The sequence below is a fragment of the Hylobates moloch genome, unplaced genomic scaffold, assembly GCF_009828535.3.
Source record: "Hylobates moloch isolate HMO894 unplaced genomic scaffold, HMol_V3 SCAFFOLD_1, whole genome shotgun sequence".
Taxonomy (NCBI): domain Eukaryota; kingdom Metazoa; phylum Chordata; class Mammalia; order Primates; family Hylobatidae; genus Hylobates; species Hylobates moloch.
The window spans coordinates 216549697-216565384 of NW_026652276.1; the positions used below are offsets into that span (position 1 = coordinate 216549697).

At 43.5% G+C, this 15688-nt stretch overlaps 1 protein-coding gene across 3 annotated transcripts in view; it reads left to right on the forward strand.

The window, feature by feature from the left end:
• The first annotated feature begins 200 nt into the window (after positions 1-200).
• NUP205 (nucleoporin 205) overlaps positions 201-15688 on the forward strand; it is a 93707-nt gene continuing 78219 nt past the window's right edge. For 2 of the 3 annotated variants that reach the window (XM_058427035.1, XM_032761852.2), the window contains exons 1-2: positions 201-454; positions 14265-14407. In XM_058427035.1, the coding sequence (XP_058283018.1) occupies positions 427-454; positions 14265-14407 (171 nt within the window). In that variant the 5' untranslated portion in view covers positions 201-426. Of the gene's footprint in view, positions 455-1049; positions 1061-14264; positions 14408-15688 lie in introns of those variants that run through there. The other variant, XM_058427040.1, reaches the window with a different exon arrangement.

Sequence of the window (15688 nt, forward strand, 5' to 3'; positions counted from 1 at the left end):
AGGAAGATTTAACTTGAAACGGAGATAATGATTTGAATTTACGGCTTTTATAATGTCATAAATGGGCGTCATTTTAATAACTACTCTCAGAATATCTTTTTCTATTCCACTTTACTTTTTCCTCTCCACTTAACCAACTCATCAGTAGAAAGAAACTACAAGTCCCAGGATGCACTACACGATGGACGTCGGATCGAGGACCTCGTGTCTCTGAAGTGGTTGCCCTCGCCTTATTTGAATGGGAATAATCCCAATGAAAATTGATGTTTGTGACCCAGAGGAGATTCTGGAGCCTTTTGTACGCCTGGGACGGCCCAGCGTGGAGGGAACAGCGTGGTGCCATTTTGTTCAGGCTTCCCTCAGGGCAGCCTCACCCTTTCCTGGGGCCTCCATGCGGCAGAAGGGCTCTGTTAGTGCGCCTCTAAGATGGCGACGCCTTTGGCGGTAAATTCGGGTAAGTGTGGCCAGACAGAAAAGAGACGATTGAGCTGAGCGATGACCAGGTCTTCAGGGAGAGATGAGACCGTGGGGTTTCTCGGTGTCTAGGACCCCACCTATGTGCGGTGCCTGCTTTTCCCTAATTCTGGGCCTAGAGTCCCACCCCTCCCCAGTTTGAATGGCGCGCGTCGATGCTGCGGCTCCAGCCCTTAAGTTGGGGTTTGAGATTCCAGGCAGTGAGGCTTGGGCCGCTGGACCCAGGTATGTAATCTCTCACAGCCCAGGGCTGAGCCTGGCCCCGCTCACCCCCAAGTTCCACTGTGCGTCGGTGGTCCAGATTTCGCCGGAATACGCGTCAGGTCTTCGGCAGTGAAGCCAGAGGAGCCTAGATATTTTCCAGCCATGAGCAGAAGCTGCAAGAAGGCGTCAGAGTTCTTATAGGGTGGGGGGATCTTGCAGGCAGCGAATACTCCCTATTATGAAGTCGGCCATCTGAAAGGTGGTCAGGAAGAGGGTGGCGGGACTTCAGCGGACGTCTCCTAAGTCTGCGGATGTGGTTGGGCCCTGGATGTTCTTGTACCTTTGGAGCTGTAGATTTTCGGGGTGGAATTGAATCTAGAAGGTAGTAAAGGAACTCTGGAAGATTTGGGGTGGATCCTCTTTTGGTGATTCTCAATTCGGGCGGTACCGCCCTCCAGTGGTGTTTGAATGAGTGAGCGCATTTTGATTGTCGTATTTCCTGGGGTACGCGGCTGTCGCATAGTAGGCGGGGCAAGGATGCAGAAAGTCCTTCATGGGCAGAGCAGTCCGGGAAAATAATTTGGCGCTTAGAATGTTAATGCCTCGATTGAGATGCTCTGAACTTCGCGGGCAAGAGTAAGAGTATATCTGTGTGGTAAATGCTTGTAAGAATCTCACTGAAAAGGACTCTTTTCTGGGTGCATTTTCTGTTTGTTTACAGTCATTTTTTTGAAGTATTGGTTCTGTTTTCCATAGGACTGATATTCTTGAAATGTTGTCTAAATACGTTTTGTAAATCAAATCATTTCAGAAACGCTATGATATAATGAAGGCTATGTTTACTGAACACATACTATATCCCGGCATTGCACTTATTATCGTGCTTATCTCATTCAGTTCCCATTTATACACCTTTGGAGTAGTTGCTGTTAAATACTCCATTTTACAGATTTGGAAATAGAGGCTTCATATAGTTACGTAATGTCCCCAGAGTTAAACATCTAATGATTCTAAGTCAGTCTTAGGTGCCTAAACTACTTAGTGCTACTACTTAAGCACAACCTAATTCATTTTATGATATTAGACGTATATATTAGAAGGTTAGTAATGAAGTTACATGCTTAATATTGCTGTCCTTCCTTCCCAATTAGATATGCTTAAAAGCAAGGGTTGCATGTTATACGTGTGGTTATATATAATACATTTCTCTATTTTATTTGATTTTTAAATTTTTTCTTATTGAGATGGAGTCTTGCTCTGTCTCCCAGGCTGGAGTGCAGTGACGCGATCCTGGCTCGCTGCAGCCTCTGCCTCCCAGGTTGAAGCAATTCTCCTGCCTCAGCCTCCCGAGTAGCTGGGATTCCAGGCACGCCCCACCACGCTGGGCTAATTTTTGTATTTTTAGTAGAGGCGGGATTTCTCCACGTTGGCTAGGCTGATCTCGAACTGCTGTCCTCAAATGATCCTTCTGCCTTGGGCTCCCAAAGTGGTAGGTTTACAGGTGTGAGCCAGTACGCAGGGTATATACATTTCTCTTCCTTTTTTTTTTTTTTTTTTTCTTGTTTTGAGATGGAGTCTCACCCTGTCCACCCAGGCTGGAGTGCAGTGGCATGATCTCGGCTCACTGCAGCCTCCGCCTCCTGGGTTTGAGCAATTCTCCTGCCTCACCCTCCGAAGTAACTGGGATTACAGGCACCCGCCACCATGCTTGGCTAGCCTGGCTTTTTTTTTTTTTTTTTGAGACGGAGTCTCACTCTGTTGCCCGGGCTGGAGTGCAGTGGCACGATCTTGGCTCACTGCAACGTCCGCCTCCTGGGTTCAAGCGATTCTCCTGCGTCAGCCTCCCGAGTGGCTGGGATTACAGGTGCCCGCCACTACACCCAGCTAATTTTTTGTATTTGTAGTAGAGAAGGGGTTTCACCATATTGGCCAGGCTGGTCTCGAGCTCCTGACCCCATGATTCGCCCCCCTCAGCCTCCCAAAGTGCTGGGATTACAGGCGTGAGCCACTGCGCCTGGCCAATTTTTTTGTATTTTTAGTAGAGATAGGGTTTCACCATGTTGGCCAGACTGGTCTCGAACTCCTGACCTCAGGTGATCTGCCTACCTCGGCATCCCAAAGTGCTGGGATTACAGGCGCGAGCCCCTGTGCCTGGCCTATATACATTTCTTTAGTACATACTCGCCCTAAGCTATTATAATTATTAAACGAATCATTGGAGGGAAAAGGAGTTGCCAACAGCAGCAAAGAGTGTACATTGTATAATAAAGCCTTTTGGCCGGGCGCAGTGGCTCACGCTTGTAATCCCAGCACTTTGGGAGGCCGAGGCGGGCGGATCACGAGGTCAGGAGATCGAGACCACGGTGAAACCCCGTCTCTACTAAAAATACAAAAAATTAGCCGGGCATGGTGGCGGGTGCCTGTAGTCCCAGCTACTCAGAGAGGCTGAGGCAGGAGAATGGCGTGAACCCGGGAGGCGGAGCTTGCAGTGAGCCGAGATTGCGCCACTGCACTCCAGCCTGGGCGACAGAGCGAGACTCCGTCTCAAAAAAAAAAAATAAATTGAAAAAAAATAAAAAATAAAATAAAGCCTTGTGTCAGGAGTGTTTAATTGGCAACTTAGGAAACATTTTTAAAAGCCAAGAGTCAGGAGATAGTATTTTTAAAAAACTAAACGTCTTAGGGAAGGAACTCTTTCCATCAAGGAATGAATGTAGGGTTGAGTGGGTAAAGGAAATGTGTCATATACATGCAATATACATAATACATATACATGCATATACATAACATAACATATACATGCATATACATAGTATCCTTATGCAGCCTTAAAAAGGAAGGAAATCCTGTCACATAAAACAACGTGGATGAATCTTGGGGACATACTAAGTGAAATAAGCCAGTCACAAGACACAAATACTACATGATTCCACTTATATGAGGTATCTGAAGTAGTCAAACTCATAGAAACAGAAAGTAGAATGGTGGTTGCCAGGGGCTGGGAAAGGGGAAAATGGGGAGTTGTTTAGGGGGCATAGAGTTTCTATTTTGCAAGATGAGAAAAGCTGTGAAGATCTGTTGCACAATGTGAACATACTTAACACTGCTGAACTGTACACTTAAAATTTGTTGAGATTGCGTTCTATGTTATGTGCTTCCTTTAAATTACAGTTTTAAAAAATCAAACATCTTAGAGTTGTAAGGAAAAAATATAGAGATTGTAGAGTTCTAAGACCTATGGTTGGCCACGTGTGGTGGCTTATGCCTGTAATCCCAGCACTTTGGGAGGCTGAAGTGGGCAGATCACCTGAGGTCAGGAGTTCGAGACCAGGCTAGCCAACATGGTGAAACCCTGTCTCTACAAAAATACAAAAATTAGCCTGGCATGATGGCAGGTGTCTGTAATCCCAGCTACTCAGGAGGCTGAGGCAGGAGAATCGCTTGAACATGGGAGGCGAAGGTTGCAGTGAGCCAAGATCACGCCATTGCACTCCAGCCTGGGCGACAGAGCGAGACTCTGTCTCAAAAAACAAAACAAAACAAAACAAAACAAAAAACCCATGCTTGTATTTCAGCTGTATAACTTAACTAGTCTTGTGACCTGTATCAACCCGGCCGAGTACACTCACAGACTTGTGAATAAGCAACTATTAACACTGCTTGGCAGTCCTTCTGTGATAGTCTGGTCACCTCGTCCATTCACAGCAGTGACTACTTCAGACCTTTCTACACTCTTCAAATCTTTAACCTGCAACTAACTAAACCCTCAGACTTCTAGTTACAGAGAAAATAGGAGCCAACATGTATGAACTCCCTTTATGCACTCTCAAACCTACAAACCTAGGTGTGTCTGCATCCTTTTGAATCATTTTTCCTCTGTCTTCCTATCTAATGTAAATCCCACCCATCGTGTTCTTCACCTGTTACCTCCTTTTTGTCTTGTATATTCACTTCTATCTCTTGTTCTTTCCTTTCTCTCCACTAATGATCTCATGCCTCACTACACTTACTGTCCTCTTCCTAGTCAAACCTTTCAAAAGATTTATTAGTATTCACGGACTCCATCTCCCTCCCTCCCTCCCTCCCTCCCTTCCTTCCTTCCTTCTGTCCCTCCTTCCCTCCTTCTTTCCTTCCTTCCCTCCCTCCCTCCCTCTGCCCAGGCTGGAGTGCAGTGGTGCAGTCTCAGCTCATTGCAGCCTCCACCTCCCAAGTTTAAACGATTCTCCTGCCTCAGTCTCCCTAGTAGCTGGGATTACAGGCCTGAACTGCTATGCCCAGCCTACTGACTCCCTTTTCATACCTCCTATTCCTCCACCCATTCTGGTCTCTTCCATCCTTGTAAACAGCTCTCAATAGGTTTAACTTCTGTTTCTTGCAGTTCAGAAAGTTCCTTTTTAAAAAATTATTTTTTTATTTTGAGACAGGGGCTCATTCTGTCACCCAGACTGGAGTACAGTGGCGTGATCTCAGCTCACTGCAACCTCTGCCTCCCAGGTTCAAGAGATTGTCCTGCCTCAGCCTCCCCAAGAGCTGGGATTACTGGCGCCCGCCACCACACCTGGCTAATTTTTGTATTTTTAGTAGAGATGGAGGTTTCACCATGTTGGCCAGGCTGGCCTTGAACTTCTGACCTCAAATGGTTCACCTGCCTCGCCCTCCAAAAGTGCTGGGATTATAGGCATGAGTCCCCATGTTTTAAATCTTCATTTGGCTTGATCTTTTAGAGTAAAGACCAAAATCCTTTTTTTTTTTTTTTTTTTTTTTTTTGAGATGGAGTCTGGCTCTGTCGCCAGGCTGGAGTGCAGTGGTGCTATCTTGGCTCACTGAAACCTCTGCCTCCCGAGTTCAAGCAATTCTCTTGCCTCAGCCTCCTGAGTAGCTGGGACTACAGGCGTGCGCCACCAAGCCCAGCTAATCTTTGTATTTTTAGTAGAGCAGGTTTTCACCATGTTGGCCAGGATGGTCTTGATCTCCTGACCTCGTACCCGCCCACCTCGGCGTCCCAAAGTGCTGGGATTACAGGCCTGAGCCACGCGCCCAGCCATCAGAATTCTTTAACGTGGGCAAGTGAGCCCTGCGTGGTGATCTTGCCAAACCCATTTTCTGTACTGCAGCTCTCTTGGCCTTTTGAGTTCTTTGACATGTCGCATTCCCTCTTGCGACGGAAACCCACAGGTTGTCCTCTTCCTGGAATGCGTGTCAGTTAACTACCACTTTTGTTCTTCAGATTTCAGCCTAGTTATCACTTCCTCATGGATAATTCTCTCCTCCTGCCTCTCTGGCTAGGTCAGATTCCCCTATTATGTTATCTCTTGCCCTGGCTACCTCTCCTTCATATCCTTCATATCCTGACCACAGTTGGATTTTATTTTATTTTTATTTTTTGAGATGGAGTCTTACTGTCACCCAGGCTGCAGTGCAGTGGCGTGATCTCGGCTCACTGCAGCCTCCGCCTCCCGGGTTCAAGCGATTCTCCTGCCTCAGCCTCCCTAGTAGCTGGGACTACAGGCGCATGCCATCACGCCTGGCTAATTTTTTGTATTTTTAGTAGAGACGGGGTTTCACTGTGTTAGCCAGGATGGTCTTGATCTCCTGACCTCGTGATCTGGCCCGCCTTGGCCTCTCAAAGTGGTGGGATTACAGCATGAGCCACCGTGCCCGGCCAGATTTTACATTTATGTATGATTATGATTAATGTTTTTCCTCACTGCAGTGTAATCTTACCAATACCTCACACATGGTGAATGAGTGAGTAAATGTGATTTGCTGGAGGTATCCCTAAACATTAAGGAAAATAAATGTATTTCTCAACTGACTAAACTACATGGTAAAAATATATATTTAGTAATTTTGAAAAATTTATAGTGTCCCTTCATTTGTAATCAGTAAAAAGATATTTACTGTAATCCCAGCACTTTAGGAGGCTGAGGAGGGAGGATCACTTGAGGCCAGGAGTTCAAGATAAGCCTGGGCAACATAGCAACATCCCAGTTCTACAAAAAATACAAAAATTAGCCAGGTCTGGTGGTGCATGCGCGCCTGTAATCCTAGCTACCGGAGAAGCTGAGGCAAGAGGTTGCTTGAGCCCAGGAGTTTGAGGCTGTAGTGAGCTGTGATTGCCTCACTGCACTCCAGCCTGGGTGACAGCAAGACCCTGTCACACAAAACAAACAAAAAAAGGTGTTTACTGAAATTGGTCAAACTCAAGACAGATTGAAGATAACTCTTTGTTGCAGCTACCTTTGGAGTTTTCTTTTCTTTTTCTTTTTTGAGACAAGGTTTCACTCTGTTGCCCATGCTGGAGTGCAGTGGCTCAGTCATGGCATACTACAGCCTCTACCCTCCGAGACTCAGGTGATCCTCCCACTTCAGCCTCATGAGTAGCCGAGACTATAGGCACAAGCCACCATGCCCAACATTTTTTTTTTTTTTTTTTTTGAGACAGAGTCTTGCCCTGTCACACAGGCTGGAGTGCAATGGCATGATCTCAGGTCACTGCAACCTCCGCCTCCTGGGTTCAAGCAATTCTCCTGCCCCAGCCTCCCAAGTAGCTGGGATTACAGGTGTTAGCCACCATGCCCAGCCAATTTTTTTGCATGTCTTTAGTAGAGATAGGGTTTCACCATGTTGGCCATGCTGGTCTTGAACTCCTGACCTTGTGATCCACCCACTTTGGCCTCCCAGAGTGCTGGGATTACAGGCGTGAGCCACTACACCCGGCCTGTTTTTTTTTTTTTTTTTTTTTTAAGTACAGACAGGGTTTTGCCATGTGACTGGCTACCTTGCCTGGCCCTTTGGTGCTACGTTGACATTAATGACGAACTAAGTAGGCCAGTGTACCTGTTTTTTTATTGTTGAGTTTTTTTGTTTGTTTGTTTTTTGAGATGGAGTCTCACTCTGTCTTCCAGGCTGCAGTGCAGTGGTGTGCTCTCGGCTCACTGCAACCTCTGCCTCCTGGGTTCAAGTGATTCTCCTACCTCAGCCTCCTGAGTAGCTGGCACAGGCACACGCCACCATGCCTGGCTAATTTTTTTTTAACCTTTTGTAGAGACAGGGTTTCGACATTTTGGCCAGGCTGGTCTCAAACTCCTGACCTCAAGTGATCTGTCCGCCTTGGCCTCCCAAAGTACTGGGATTACAGGTGTGAGCCACTGCAGCCGGCCTATTGTAGAGTTCTGACCTTTAATTGGATGCCTACCATTATTGGGGGAAAAGTTGGATTTTTCTCTACCATTCACTGAGCTTATTACACTAAATATGTATAGTACAAGGAAATTTATTAGTTTTTCAGAGGTCCTACTGTGTATTAATATTTAAAATGAAGGAGAGAAAATTAACTTTTGTCAGCACTTTATCAGATTTCTGAAATGTCTGTGGTAAGGTATATTTCAGATTTGCATAGGAGTCATCATTGATACCTTCCCTTTATACCCTATGCCATTTGATGACCAATTCTGAGTCCTTTCTGTTACTAAGAGACCTTTTCTTCCTCCTGTACTGCCCTCATCCTAGTTTAGGTTCCATTTTCTTATTTTTTTTTATTTTTTATTTTTTGAGATGGAGTTTCGCTCATGTTGCCCAGGCTAGAGTGCAGTGGCGCAATCTTGGCTCATTGCAAGCTCCACTTCCAGAGTTCAAGCCATTCTCCTGCCTCAGCCTCCTGAGTAGCTGGGATTACAGGTGCCTGCCACCATGCCTGGCTAATTTTATATTTTCAGTAGAGATGGAGTTTCTCTATGTTGATCAGGCTGGTCTTGAACTCCCGACCTCAGGTGATCCTCCCACCTTGGCCTCCTGGTTCCATTTTCTTATAAGTTGCTTACTTACCTGTTATCCTTGTTTTCTTGACACTGCCTGTTCTAGTCCATCAACCACACTAGAACACCATTGTCCTACAATGCCAGTTTCATTTTGTCATCTACTACTGGAAACTTTGCCATTTATTAATAGGAAAAATTCCATCATGGCCCTGGAATCCAAGGCTGAAACCTATTCTATCCTTTGCAGTTAGAGAGAGGGCCAAGAAAATGATCCTGAGGGAAGTCAGCAAGTCACCAGGATGTAGGTCCTCATTTTGGCAGGCAGAGAAATATGATTTTTTTCAGTGTATCCAGAGTTGATTAGGTCCCATTCATTGATTATTCTCTAATCAAATTCAGAAAAGACAGATATGTAAACCAGTATGCCAGTTATTGCTCTTTTTTATTTTATTTGTTTATTTATTTGTTTTTTTGAGACAGCCTTGCTGTGTTGCCCAGGCTAGATTGCAGTAGTGTGATCTCGGCTCACTGCAACCTCTGCCTCCCAGATTCAAGCGGTTCTTGTGCCTCAACCTTCCTCGTAGTTGGATTTACAGGTGTGCATCATTGTGCCTGGCTAATTTTTGTATTTCCAGTAGAGACGGAGTTTCACCATGTTGGCCAGACTGGTCTTGAACTCCTAGCCTTGGCCTTCCGAAGTGCTAGGGTTACAGGGATGAGCCACCACCCCTGTCTGCGAGTTATTGCTCTTTAATGGGACGTATGTCTGCGTAGGTACTCATGTTGCCTTGTCAACACATCCTTCATGCTAGAAATTTATATGTCGAGCTATATTTTTTAATCAGAAGATTGGAAAGTGTGGGACCAAAGCAGGAGAAGCAAAGCAGGGAATTGGATGATCTCTCTTATGTAAGGAAGATCTAGACATGTAGATTCCCATTCTCTCACATCCCCACATCAAAGACCTGACGCTTTGCATCCTTCCCTAATCTTCAGATTAGTTTAGGCTCTTTCATGTACTCTCATAGCACTCTGTACTTCATCATATCTTTTATTATACTGATATCTTTGGAATTATTTGTTTTTTTGTTTTTTGTTGTTGTTGTTGTTTTTTTTTTTTTTTTTTTTTTTTTGAGACGGAGTCTCGCTCTGTTGCCCAGGCTGGAGTGCAGTGGCGCGATCTCGGCTCACTGCAAGCTCTGCCTCCCGGGTTCACGCCATTCTCCTGCCTCAGCCTCTCTGAGTAGCTGGGACTACAGGCGCCCGCCACCACGCCTGGCTAAGTTTTTGTATTTTTAGTAGAGACGGGGTTTCACCGTGGTCTCGATCTCCTGACCTCGTGATCCGCCCGCCTCGGCCTCCCAAAGTGCTGGGATTACAAGCGTGAGCCACCGCGCCCGGCCTGTTTTTTTGTTTTGTTTTGTTTTTTGAGATGGAGTCTTGCTCTGTTGCCCAGGCTGAAGTGCAGTGGCGCAATCTCGGCTCACTGCAACCTCTGCCTCCCGGGTTCAAGTGATTCTTCTGCTTCAGCCTCCCGAGTAGCTGGGACTACAGGTGTGCACCACCATGCCTGGCTAATTTTTGTATTTTTAGTAGAGACGGGGTTTCACCATATTGGCCAGGTGGCTGGTCTCGAACTCCTGACCTCGTGATCGACCCACCTCGGCTTCCCAAAGTGCTGAGATTACAGGCGTGAGCCACTGCCCCTGGCCTGGAATTCTTTGTTTAATGTCTGTCAGTCTTATCAATTTATAAGTTCCATGAGGCTTGGGATTCTGTCTGTCTTGCTCAGTCTGTACATATATATATAAGGTCCCTCAGTAAATACTTGATAGTGAATGAAAGTATGAATAAGTAATCCAGCTCCACTGGTTTAGTCCGTCCTCTCCCTGCATATCTCCGCTTTAAAAAATTTTTTTTTCAGGCTGGGTGCAGTGGCTCATGCCTTTCATCCCAGCACTTGGGAAGGCCAAGGTGGGCAGGGCAGATTGCTTGAGTCCAAGAGTCTGAGACAAGCCTGGACAACATGGTGAAACCCTGTCTCTACCAAAAAAAAAAAGCGAACAAACAAAAATTAGGCGGGTGTGGTTGCATACCTGTAGTCCCAGCTATTCAGGAGGCTGAAGGGGGAGGATCTCTTGACCCCAGGAAGTTGAGGCTACAGTGAGCTGAGATGGCGCCACTGTACTCCAGCCTGGGTGACAAAGTGAGACCCTGTCTCAAAAAAAAAAAAATGTTTTTAAATTACATTGGGTCATCTGACATTGTTCATTGGGTTATAATGTATTTAATTACATTACAGTTATCTTTCATGTTATTCTTATATCCTGGTAACTTTATTTGGATTTGGGTTTTCTCAGTAGTTTAACCTGTTTACAGTCTTTAATGTTTAGGCTATAGTTAGTTCTGAGTTTCATCTGTTGAGTGATTGGTTTTGACCACTTTTTCCTTCAGAGTCTTAAACACATATGAGTACCTTATCTGCTTATTTCCAAACAGAAACCTTTGGCTTTAGGGTCATATTTTTTAAATGGTGAGTCTAAAATCAGTTTAGTAGGTGCCAGGCGCCATGGCTCATGCCAGTAATCTCAGCACTTTGGGAGGCTAAGGTGGGCAGATTACTTGAGGCCAGGAGTTCAAGACCAGCCTGGCCAAATGGTGAAGCCCCATCTCTAATAAAAATACAAAAATTAGACGGGCGTGGTGGCACGCCTGTAATCCCAGCTACTCAGGAAGCTGAGGCAGGAGAATCACTTGAACCCAGGAGGTGAAAGTTGCAGTGAGCGGAGATTGTGCCACTGCACTCCAGCCTGGGTGATAGAGTGAGTGAGACTGCATCTTAAAAACAATAAAGATAAAGTCAATTTAATGGGCCCCTTACCAAAAATGGGACAGAACACAAAATATCATAGGGCATTGAATATAATAAATGAATTAATTTTAGTTTTTTATTGTTGTTGTTGTTGAGACAGAGTCTTGCTCTGTTGCCCAGGATGGAGTGCAGTGGCATGATCTTGGCTCACTGCAACCTCCACCTCCCAGGTTCAAGCGATTCTGGTGCCTGGCCTCCCGAGTACCCGGGACTACAGGTGTGCGCCACCACTCCTGGCTAATATTTTTGTATTTTTAGTAGAGACGGGTTTTTACCATGTTGGCCAGGCTGGTCTCAAACTCCTAGCCTCAAGTGATCTGCCTGCCTCGGCCTTCCAAAGTGGTGGGATTATAGGTGAGAGCCAGCCTGAATTTTAGTATTTTATATAATACTTTTGTTCCAGTTTTGTGTATACATGTGTACTGGGTTGAAACGTGAAATATTTCTTACTATGGATTATAGTCAAAGTTTGAAAGCACTACTCCTAACTCTTTAATCTTGCTACTGCTCTGTGAATTCTCTTTCATACTTTCACATCTGTCTCTGATCCTTTGCTCACACTTGTTCTTGGCTGATGTTTGTTGCCCAGGTTTTCCTCATCCTTCAAATGCTGCACAAGTGCAACCATTCCTTAGCCAACTCTGACCATCAGTTTGATCTTCTGAAATTATTGTTTGTGCCAACAATCATATTCCTTTACTGGAATATTTCACTTATGTACATTTTATCTCCGCAACTTGTGAGCTATAAGACAAAGATTGTTTGTCTTATCTTCTTTGATACTTTACTGTTCGTTTATGGAGCTTAAATTTTTTATTTTTTATTTTTTGAGATGGAGTCTCGCTCTGTTGCCAGGCTGGAGTGCAATGGCACGATCTCGGCTCACTGCAACCTCCGCCTCCTGGGTTCAAGCAATTCTCCTGCCTCAGCCTCCTGAGTAGCTGGGATTACAGGCGCGTGCCACCATGCCTGGCTAATTTTTTGTATATTTTAGTGGAGATAGGGTTTCACCAGGTAGGCCAGGCTGATCTCAAACTCCTGACCTCAGGTGAACCGCCTGCCTTGGCCTCCCAAAGTGCTGGGATTACAGGCGTGAGCCACCGTGCCCAGCCTTAGTACTATTTTTGAAATACCTAAATTCTTCCCAAACACTTTCACTTTTTAAGTATTATGTATTATAGTATAAATGTGTCATTTACTTTCCAGTAAATTATGGTGAAAGTACAATTTACTGGTTAGGGCACACTCTGATGCCCAGACTGCTTTGGCTTAAATTGTGACATTATCTAGTGTAACCTCAGGTGGTGAATATTTTGACCTCTCTGCCTCAGTTTCCATATTTATAAAATGGAGGAAGCCACAGTGCTGACCTCATAGGGTGTTGTAAGACATAATCATACATGTAAAGAGCTTAGGGCCATGCTTAGTAGCACACAGCACAAGTTCAGTCATTATTACTTACTGTTATCACGTTTGTCAATTAAAATGTGATCCTTTTTATATGAGTTTATAGAAGTATTCGATATTTCTATGCTGTTTTATAATAGCCAGTGTCTCAGCCCAAAGTACATTTTCAGCTTCTAAGTTTTATAAAATCTGAGTTATTTCCCTACTGCTGCTTTTCATCTGGATGACAAGAAGGAAAGGAAGGAAAGGCACTTACCTTTATTGAGTGCCTATGATATGAAAGGCACTGGACTGTGTGTTTTCCTTAGTTTATCTCATTTGAAAACTTACAGCTCTTTGAAGCAGATGGTGTTTATATTTTATATATATATATGGAAACTGAAGTTTAAAGAGATTATTTCCCTTGTTCCAGTACACATAGCTAATAAAGTGGTAAAGCTAGGTTCAGCTGATATTCCAATTTAAAGTCAGGATTTATTTTATTTATTTATTTAATTTTTAAATTTTTTTTGAGATGGGGTTTTGATCTTGTTGCCCAGGCTAGAGTGCAGTGGCACGATCCTGTCTCACTGCAACCTCCGCCTCCCAGGTTCGAGTGATTTCTCCTGTCCCAGCCTCCCAAGTAGCTGGGGCTACATGCGCGCACCACCACACCTGGCTAATTTTTGTATTTTTAGTAGAGACGGGGTTTCACCATGTTGGCCAGGTTGGTCTCAAACTCCTGACCTCAGGTAATCTGTCTGCCTCGGCCTCCCAGAGTGCTGGGATTACAGGTGTGAGCCATTGTGCCTGACCTAAAGTCAGGATTTATTTTATAGTAAGTCAGATAAAGTGATGTGTTTCTATCATTGCTTGAGAATTTTAATAAACTATGCTTTTATATTAGTGTCAATCAGTTAGGACATTGATATTTATATAATTATTATTAATCATTTATTATATTAATATATTACATATTCATAATACTTAAAAAGTGAAAGTGTTTGGGAAGAATTTAGGTATTTCAAAAATAGTACTAAGGCTGGGCACGGTGGCTCACGCCTGTAATCCCAGCACTTTGGGAGGCCAAGGCGGGCGGATCACCTGAGGTCAGGAGTTTGAGACCAGCCTGGCCTACATGGTGAAACCCCATCTCTACTAAAATATACAAAAAATTAACCAGGCATGGTGGCATGTGCCTGTAATCCCAGCTACTCAGGAGGCTGAGGCAAGAGAATTGCTTGAACCCAGGAGGTGGAGGTTGCAGTGAGCCGAGATCGTGCCATTGCACTCCAGCCTGGCAATAGAGTGAGACTCCATCTCAAAAAATAAAAAATAAAAAATTTAAGCTCCAGTAATTAACATAATATATAAATATAATATAGTTACTGTAACATACTAATTATATTATAGTTATTTATAATATAATTGATAATTATATTAATTAAGATAACTTCCTAGATTAAAAAGTAGCTGTGAGTGTAACTAAAAGGTGTAGATGGTAACCTCACATTATTTTTCAAGTGTGTGTTTTCTTTGACGGTGGTTTCATTTATTTTTTCTTTAAGCTGCTAGTCTATGGGGTCCTTACAAAGACATTTGGCATAAAGTGGGAAATGCTCTTTGGAGGAGACAACCTGAAGCTGTTCACCTTCTTGATAAGATTTTGAAGAAACACAAACCTGACTTCATCTCATTGTTCAAAAATCCGGTAAGAAATTTTCTTTTTCAGTTTTTTGGGTTTTTTTTTTTGTTTTGTTTTTGTTTTTTTTAAGATTGAGGAAGCAAGTAAACTCTTTTTTTCTTTTTTTTCTTAGTTTTCAAATTTTATTCAGAAATTTATTTACTGTGACACAGTCTTTTGAGGTCCTGATGACATGAGCCCCTAAACGTTTAAAAAAAAAAAAAAAAAGAAGACAGGGTCTAACTTTGTTGCCCAGGCTTGTCTTGGACTTCTGGCCTCAGTGATCCTCCTGTCTCAGCTTCCCAAAGTGCTGGGATTACAGACGTGAGTCACCATGCCAGCTGCAAAAACTATTTTAAAAACTTTTTTTAATTTTTAATTTTTGTGAGTACATAAAGGATGTATATATTTATGAGGTACGTGAGATGTTTTGATACAGGCATGCAATGTGAAATAATCACATCATGGAGAATGGGGTATCATTCATCCCCTCAAGCATTTATCGTTTGTTTTCCAAACAATCCATTTATATTCTTAGTTATTTTAAAATGTGTAATTATTATTGGCTATCATCACCCTGTTGTGCTATCAAATAGTAGGTCTTTGCAAGTAAACTCTTAATGTACGTAACGAAAACATGTTACCTGTCTCGCTCCAGTGATTCAATGATTTTCTTTTCTAGATATTTTTTAAAGACAGGGTGTTGCTCTGTCCTCCAAACTGGAGTGCAGTGGCCTGATTATAGCTCACTATAGCCTCAAACTCCTGGGTTCAAGCGTTCTTCCTGGCTCCTCACTCCTAAGTAGCTGGGACTACAGGTGTGTCACCATGCCCAGCTAATTTTTTTTTTTAGAGATAGGGTCTTGCTATGTTGCCCAGGCTGGCCTTGAACTCCTGGCCTCAAGTGATCTTCCTGCCTTGGTCTCAAAAAGTGTTGGGATTACAGATGTGAGCCACTGTACCCTGCTGTGATTTTAATGGAATTTTTCCTTGGAGCAATGTTATTCTCCATAGAAGTTAATATTATGTTTATCTCTAGCTAGGAGATAAACTTAATAATATTTGAAGACTATTTAAGAAATTTAGTATATTCCAGAAATACTAACTGCCTTAGAATTTCTGACCTCTAGTTAGTAATACATCTAAGCTTGGTAAGATTGATTATTTTGTTTATTTCCAGATATACGTTAAAATTTTAAGTATTATTTTATAGTAGTTTATAGTATTATGTAAGTTGTGTTAATGGAATGAATTAATTCTTGTGTATCTTTAATTGCTGCATCTTGAAATTCTTTGCAATAGCAATAG